General features: G+C 40.5%; 1 protein-coding gene across 1 annotated transcript in view; it reads right to left on the reverse strand.

Annotated features, from left to right (window-relative positions):
- Positions 1–8,953, reverse strand: part of IGF2BP2 (insulin-like growth factor 2 mRNA binding protein 2) — a 66,386-nt gene that overhangs the window by 20,170 nt on the left and 37,263 nt on the right. The window contains exons 7-9 of the mRNA XM_012730293.1: positions 5,072–5,194; positions 4,611–4,746; positions 1,247–1,375 (exon numbers count right to left, since the gene is read on the reverse strand). Coding sequence (XP_012585747.1) covers positions 1,247–1,375; positions 4,611–4,746; positions 5,072–5,194 — 388 coding nt within the window. The remainder of the gene's footprint in view (positions 1–1,246; positions 1,376–4,610; positions 4,747–5,071; positions 5,195–8,953) is intronic.

Raw genomic sequence — 8,953 nt, forward strand, 5'->3', positions numbered from 1 at the left:
GCCCCTGAGCCTCTGGCCTGTACCCCAGTTCTGTATGCACAAATAAATCTTAAAAAAAAAAAAAAAGCAGTGTGGGCAATACGTTCTCGCATTTGACCCTCTACTGACAGCTGAAAATTGTGTTGTAATCAGCCCTGGTTTTGAAGGTAAAGTATATCTTGTATTGATAATACTTTTGCTAAACGGTTAGCTTTTTAATTGTGTAATAGTTCAAATTATGTTAAAAGGATGTTCACACATCCTTCTAGATGCTTTTAATATCTTTAATAATACTGTAGTTTCTCTGCAGATACAGTGTCTCTGAAGATGATGTTCTGGATTCATTTATTTGTTCAAGGTTAGACTATAACAAAATAACAAAGATAGTATAAGACGTAATAAGTGTTGTTGATGCCTTAAAAGCTGCTATCTCAGCCGAGGTTTTCATTTTGCCTTTTAATTGAATATAAGGGACATTCCAGTAAGGTTGTGTTTTCCAAACTCTATATATTCATTAAGGTTCTGAGATAGCTGGAGGTAGCGTCTCTTATTATCAAAATGGTATAATAAAGATGAATAACTATAAAAAAAAAAAAAGCAGCATGTGTGGAGAAGAAAAAAGAAGCTGTCAAGTATCCTCAAACCGATGTGGTAATGTATTGATCTTAAATAGTGTTGATGGATGGGAGCAACAAACAGAAGACTCATGAAACTCACATTATTTCTTAGCTAGTAATTCTGATACAAAAAGTAAATATTTATTGAAAACTTACTAAATACCAGGCATTGTGCTAAATGTTTAGAAACACATGCTATTACTTTGTTTAAAACACTGCAGATGATAAAATATATGAATTGTAGACATAGGGGTATGTTGGGGTGGGGAGTGGGTGTTGGTATCCGCATTGTGCACCGCCAAAAACCATCCAAGTACTCTAATATTTTAATAAAGGAAAAGAATGGAGGTTCTTATTTGAGTCAAAATCCCTTTTCCCAATAAAGAGGCTTCTAGTGATGAATTTGCTAATAGTTGCTCTCCTTCCTAGCTATGACATATATTAAGGTCAAGAGCACATATTTAGAGGGATGGATTAGTACTATTAATCTGTCCACTAGGAAGAAGTCCTAGGAATTAGGATTCGTCTTACAATCACTTATAAGCATGGCCTCTGAAGTGAAACTTTAAGCTCTGATTTAACACGGCAGGGAAATGCTACTATGGAGGAGGCCAGACAATGAGCAAACCTCTGGGTGCTGAGCTACTTACAGTGAAAGGGTGGTATGGGGGAGCGGGGGGGGCTCCTCGGGGCCCTGCTGGTGGAGGCAGCACGGACAGTCCTGTTGAAAAGATGCCAAGTGCGCTGAGGTTCAACCCTGGGATCAGATTGGCTTGTTGCTGGGAACAGAAATGGAAAAAAAGATGAGGGGAGGAGCCGGAGAGGCCCAGCTTGCCTGGGTCGACTCCCTTTGTCTGGGTGGCACCAGGGTCTCTTATTCAGGTCTGCCCTGGACCTGCAATCTCGACCTGGCCTTGTATTCCTTCAAAGCGTCTCTGTGCCCTTGGGAGTGTCTACGTATCTTCACACAGCAAACGAGGCTGTTTCTGGGAACATGGACCACCTCACCAGTCTCTCTCCTGTTACTTCTTCAGTCCCAATCTGCCCATTCCTGGTTCTCTCTCACCACTGGACAGTGTCTGCCTACTAGGAAAGTGCTTCTCTCCCTCCCGCACCTGGCTAAGTCCTATTCATGTGGGCTTCACCTAAGCTTAGGTGTCTCCTCATGTAGGAAGTCACCTTTCAGCCCAAAGATGTCAGCTCCAGTCCCCTTTCTGTGTGTCCCTCTCATTCCTGAGACCCTGCAACAGCGCCTATGGCAAGGCATGTTAAGTCTCCTGTTCAGTTACCTCTTCTCTGTGTAGACCATAATTCCTAAAAAGGGGATGAGGAGGCCCTCCCTGGTGGCGCAGCGGGTTAAAGCACAGCACTAAGAAACTAAAGCCACTTCCACATGAGTTCGATCCCCGCCTGCCCTGGAGGTGACCACATGGCGCGGCAGACCTCTCTCCTGGCCCACCTGCTGCTCCCCTCAGCAGTGTACTGCCACGATCTGCCTGTTCTGCTCCCCACTCTATCTCCGGTGACGCCTCTCACTGCCCCTGCACCTCTGGCCTTTACCCCAGTTCTGTATGCACAAATAAATAAGTCTTTAAAAAAAAAGGGCGGGGGGGATGAGGACTACCTTACTTAGTGTTGTGTTCTCAGTGCCTGGTATCTAGTAAGTACTCAACAAATATTTGTTGAATGAATTATTTTTAAGTCAAATTTATGTATTTTTCCTAGCTCTATCCAGGGAAATCTCAGACCTCTCAACAGGATGCCACTGAAGCCTACACCACTCCAGATTCAGAAGGCTTACAACATTTTTGTTTTTATAATATAAAACAGTTTATTTTTACATCATTTTGTGCCTTTTTCCATCTCAGCTGTAATCCCCGTGGGCTTCCCATCACCAAATCACCCATGTGCCATTACCATAGTCCAGTGCATTTCCCCCCACACCCATTTTTGATCCTTTCCCACTCCACCCCTGTAAAATGTCTCTGGTATATAGTTGTTCACTATTATTATTATTATTCTCTCCCCTGGTCTTTTATACTCCTGCTATGAGTGAAACCATCTGGTATTTTTCCATTTCTCTCTGTCTTATTTCACTAAGCATGATCCCTTTCAGGTCCATCCATGTTGCTGCAAAAAGCATGAGCCTATCTTTTTGATTGTTGAGTAATATTCCATTGTGTGTATGTACCAACTCTTTTTAAACCAGTCATCTACTTTTGGGACAACTTTGTTTTTTTCCACCATGTAGTTGCCAGCTTCATGGTCCTCTTGCTTAGCTTAGTTGAGTTTTAAGCATGGGAATGTTCACATGAGCTGGGATGAGTTTTAACATAGCTTTAAGAGGCCCAGGATGTGGGCTTCCACCTGGTGGGGTCCAGCTTTTTCATTCCCAAACACTCAGCAGTGTTCCGACATTTTCTGTTTTCTTATCTGTGGTTCTTGTTATCCAGTAACTTGCCTTTCTTTTATAATGTTTAGAAAAGTAGAGCTGGAATCCTTAGTCTTTGCCCAATTTGATGTATAAGGTCTTCATCTATCAATGTATGACTGGTAGAGAATGAATTGAAGTGACAGGCTCTAGTGAAGATGTTTGGAATGCCATCTCTATGGTAGCTTCTCTGGGTGTTCACAGGAAAAGCTGTTTACCATTAGATATCAAGAACACAAAAGAAGGGCCTTCCCTAGTGGCACAACAGGTACAGTGCTAGGAAGCTAGCTACAACCACTTCACAAGTTCAGTCTCCCAGGAGTTCAATCCCCAGCCAGAGAGGTGTCTACATGGAGCAGCAGACCTTTTCTGTTGTTCCCCTTGGCAGTGTACTTCATTGATCTGCAGTTCTCCTGCTGTTCCCCTTGGCAGTGTACTTCATTGATCTGCCTGTTCTGCCCCCCACTCTGTCTCTGGTGAAGCCTCTCACCACCCCTGCACCTCTGGCCTCTACCCCAGTTCTGTATGCATAAATAAATTAAATCTTTAAACAAAAAAGAACCCAGAAGAAGATAGTGAGATTATCAGACAACAAACTGACAAACTGACTCTTCCACTGACAAACACACAGAACAGGGGAACAAATGGTTGTTCTGAATTTTCCTCACCATGTCACTTACTTGTCAGGCTATATGGGCTGCTAAGGTGGGGGTTGAGTTGAGGTGAGGGACAGACTACCCACCTGAGGAACAGGATTCTGTGGAAAGAACCTACAGATGACCTCTGTCCACATTTACTCCTCCATGAAATAGTACTTGGTCTGGGATTTGCCCCTAAGTCTCCAAGAGGGATGATAACAATGGATACCTGTTGAAGCTCAATTATGGGCAAATGAGGGTTTATCATAGTATCCTTTCTATTTTGTATAAGTTACAAAAAAAAAAGTGAAAAATTTTATTCCTCTGAGCTGAGCTTGAGCTAAGCTTGGACAACTATTGTTATATTTTCTAAGGCTACACTAATACCTCCTTATTTAAAAGAGAGAGAGCTAGGTATCAATACCAGGAAGGAGAAACCTAGATCAGTTTTCTAAAAGTATTAGTGACTTAGTTGGCTGACAGCATTAAATGGGCATAGATCAGTAAGCAAGAGAAAATTAGACATTAATCTTAAAGTATGATTTTTTAAATTAGAAAAGAAATAAAATCCCACTTACCTAATGTACTAGCTATTTTTATTTTTGCAAGTAGTCATCTAATTATTGTGATCAATATTATTTTCCAAAAGATTATATACATTATAATCTTTTCCCAATTAACATTAATTGTAAGCAATTCCTTACTTTACAGTCTTTAAATTTATGACTTTAGTGGCTCTACACTATTTTGTCCAACATTTGTCATACTTTACTAGTTGGTTTTCCGATTACTTCTATGTCCTTGCCCTCAGGAGGCAGGAATAACTCTGTGTACCTACTCTAAGATGCTTTTTCAGTAACTGAATGACAACTGTTCTTAGAGAGGCTTAGGTCCTACCTGAAAACACATGTGGAACCAGTAGAGAAGAAAGCATCGGGCACTCACATTAACAGCCAGCATATCGTTTTCAAAGGCCTCACGCAGCTTCTTCATGATCTCTATCTCCGCGTTGGCACAGGCCTCGATTGTGCCCTTCACAGTGATGGTTCTTTCAGGATTGTATATGCTCAAATCCTGCAAGCTGGTCACGAAGAGGAAGAGAGAGATTTCTTTTTTTTAAAGGAAAAATAAAATCTCATGTTTCAAAAACGATCTTGATAGAAGAGACAGAGAGAAGGTGGATTTCCTTAGTACACAATGTGGTACAAGGAGTCTGCCAATGGCCTCTGCAATCTTAGTAGTGACTTAGATCACATCCACAGTAGAAAGTGTTTGACAGGAAACTATAAATATTTGCTCTGTTGGTGGTAGAGATAATCACATCACTTCTGACTTATGAATGAGTTATGCATATCGAAATGCTCAGGCTGTCCATGATTAGGCAATAATCTGAATGTGTGACTTACGATGAGATTGTTATCTTGGTCCCTGTCTCATGTTCAATTTTCTTCAAGTTTCTGCCTTCTTTTCCTATCAGCCTTCCGACCAAGCCATTATGGGCCAAGATTTTCAAAGGAATCTCTTCAGCTCTAAAAAATAATAATTTAACACTTGAGGTAGACATAGCAGTTGCCTCCCAACATTTTTTTTACATCAAAGTCATTTTTTCTAGGTACCAGTGGCCATGAGTTTTAGCAGAGGTTGGGTCCCTCGGGAACCCATAGCATGAATTCTGATGAACAAAAGCCAAGCTGTAGTAATTAAAGCCCCTTGTTACTGGATGGGAATGGGCACACGAGGAAGATTTGGCCTAGAAGTTTAAAGCAAAGTCTGTTGGGTGACTTCAGGAAGTGTTTCCTTGCTTTAAAAAACAAAGGCACAAGAGAGAATGACATTAGCCAGGTCCAAACTACAGCCCCTCTGACTCCTACGGAGATACCCTGTCAACAACAGACAGGCCAGAATACCTCTGACAATTCTACAGAGCTCAGCTGAGAAGCACGGCACACAGGCCATTATAAAACCAGAAAGGGATTCTAGTAAAAGGGGTAGGAAAATTTGTGGCCTCTGACATGTCTGTTCATATTCCTTCCTCCTACACAGCATTACAAAGAGCGGACTGGAAGGAAATCCCCCATACCAGGGCTTCTAACTTGGGAGGGAAACAAGACTGGACCAAGAGTTCAATATTCTGGTTTGTCTGGGGATTGCCTGAGGGATTGTTTTCTGTCTCGCCTGACTCAGAGTGCTGACTAGACTGTTGCAAGAGTTTGGAAGCCACCAAAAACTGTGTGCATGTTAGAGCTCCTGTTCTACCATCAGAAGTTACACAAGGAGAAAGCGATCAGAAAAAGTTTGAGAGGTTCTAGAATCCCTAGCCAGGCTAATTACCAAAAGTCTTCTCCTAAATGAAGCCAATATACAGCAAATTCCCTGCAAAAAATTACAAAGCAGGCCCTCCCTGGTAGCCCATCGGGTTAAAGCACAGCACTAAGAAGCTAAAGCCACTTCAGCATGAGTTCAATCCCCGCCAACCCTGAAGGTGACCCACATGGCACGGCAGACCTCTCCTGACCCACCCGCTGCTCCCCTCAGCAGTGTACTTCATCAATCAGCCTGTTCTGCTCCCCACTCTGTCTCTGGTGAAACCTCTCATGGCCCCTGCAACTCTGACTTGTACCCCAGATCTGTATGAATAAATAAATCTTTAAAAAAAAAAGACAAAGCATGTAAAGAAAAAACAAGGAAGCACAGCCTAATTAAAGGATGAAAATAAAACTGCAGAAAATGACCTTATAGAAATGTTGGTCTACAAATTATCTGACAAAGAGTTTAAAAATAGCTGTCATAAAATACTCAATGACCTAAAATGGAGCAGAGGTAAACAAGTAAACACAATCAGGAAAAAGATACATGATCAAAATGAGAATATCTACAAGAGATATAAAGTATAAAAATACAACTGAACAGAAATAAAAAGCTGAAAAATACAATTGATCTGAAAAATTCATTAAATGGGTTTAACTTGATCAATTTAAAGGTTGGTTATTTGAAATCATCAAATCAGAGGAGGAAAAAGAAAGGAATTTAATAAACTAAGAGAACTTAAGAGACACTAGCCAATGGACCAATATACACATCATAGGAATCCCAGGAGATCGAGAAGGAGCAGGGAATTTACTCTGAAACACTATGGTGAAAAACTTTCAAAGCCTGAGGAAAGAAATGGACGTGTAGATTCAAGAAACCTGAATAACTCCAATGGGGTAAATCCAAAGAGAAGAGCATTCAGCTACACTATAATTCCATTGCCTAAAGTGAGACAAAGAGAAAAGCAATTAGTCACATATAGGAAAGTTTCCAAACAATGATCAGTGATAACTATGCAGAAATTCTGCAGGCCAGAAGGGAATGGGATGACTTATTCAAAGTGCTGAAAGGAAATCAAAAACTGTCAAAACTGCCCACCAAAAACAGAAGAGATGAATATAGGGATCAGGGAGAAAAGTAATAACAATAAAAATAAATAAATAAATAACAGGCAACTATTAGTCAGAGACATTCTGCAGGGAAGGGGGAAGGAGAGGCATCAGCACTGGGGAGGAAAGAGCATGGGGCCTGTGGCGACGGTACTCAGGTGTCGCCGACCCATGATCATAAAAGTCGTAACAGCCAAGATTGTTATGTGACAAAAGGTTGTTTCTTATTGCCTACATCGTTTGTTCTATTTTCTGCTACTTGAGATCCCAAAGCATCTGACAGATACATTACTATTGCCTCAAGATAAATAAAAGCTTAAGGAAGTTCCACCAGAACGTAACTTTTCAGAGGACAGGATTTTTGTTGACTTTGTTCACTGCTACGAAGAACAGTGTCCAGCACACAGCAGGTGCTCAATAAATAAATAAAAGCATGTTTAGTCTGTACTAAATTTTTACCTCCTACTATCCTAGCTCAGGGCTCAGCTCAAATGTCCCTCAGGGATGCCTTGTCTATAATCCTGAATCCCTCTATCCTTCTGGAACTTTGGTGAGGACCTCCAGTGAGAGGCAGTCATCTTTCACTGTGGCATTTCTCATAGCTGTTACTAATTACTCATCAGTGCAATTATGTATCTAGCAAATGTCTCTCCCACTGGGTTTTGAACCTCATGAAAGCAAGTGCTGAGTCTTCCTCATGGTTTTAGTCTCCGTCCCTAACACAGTGCTTAGTACAGGGTGGTACTTAAGACAATTCTATTTCAAAAATATTCAAACTATCTTGGCTCTACACAAAAAATTATTTATTTATTTATCTTTTTACACAAAAATTTAAAGATCCAACTTATAAGTTTTCGATAGTGCTCACATTGGAAGGACTTAGAAGGGTATCATTTATAAAATGCTCAGTAATTTGGATGAGGGATTCTTCAGTTGAGCCACAACCTTTAGAGAGTTTCTGAAGTCCCAATTAGAGTAAAATAAATCATATGAATTATTTATGAAATAAACAATTAAGTCTGCATTGTTTTTCTTTTAAAGGTCTACTTCATCATGTTGGTTTTAGAACACTCTTGTTTGACATTATTTGCCAAGTTAATTTTATAATCTAACTCATCCCTTATTATTTCTCTATAACACCACCACCTCTACCCACAGTAAATTTTGCCAAACTGAGTCTTTATTTTTTATTACATTATATTACTTTATTACTATTAATTCATTTATAATATAAAGTCAACTGGTTTAGTAAGAACTGTATTTGCCATTCAGATTGGTACCACATTTATTAAGCTGTGGAATCCTAATATGTAATTTGTAAAGGAGGGATGGAAGCTAGAAGAAAAAAAAGGATGCAGCCACTTGGATACAAATTTCTGCTAATTAAGGAAATGTGATCCAACTTTACAAGAGTGCAAAAGGTTTAGGGACCCTCCCAGTAAATGATGGCTCTGATGACAATGTACATTTTACACCTGCACTGTCCAATATCATAACTAAAACCATACATTTAATATTCATATTTGAACTAATTAAAAATAAGCTATCTAGTCCCTTCACAGTACTAGTCAGATTTCAGTTATTGCATATCAACTTGTGCCTAGTGGCCATCCTATTAAATATGCAAGGTGTAATACAGAGAATATGCAAAAAACTGGACAACATGAATCCATACATGTCTGGGAAAATATCAATAAAAGATGGAAACAGACCCTCCCTGGTGGCGCAGCGGGTTAAAGCACAGCACTAAGAAACTTAAGCCACTTCCGCATGAGTTTGATCCCCGCCTGCCTGGGAGGTGACCACATAGCGGGGCAGACCTCTCCCCTGCTCCCCTCAGCAGTGTACTTCGTCGATCTGCCTGTTCTG

This window comes from Condylura cristata, unplaced genomic scaffold, assembly GCF_000260355.1.
Source record: "Condylura cristata isolate star-nosed mole 26May11 unplaced genomic scaffold, ConCri1.0 scaffold00003, whole genome shotgun sequence".
In the NCBI taxonomy this organism is placed as follows: Eukaryota; Metazoa; Chordata; class Mammalia; order Eulipotyphla; family Talpidae; genus Condylura; species Condylura cristata.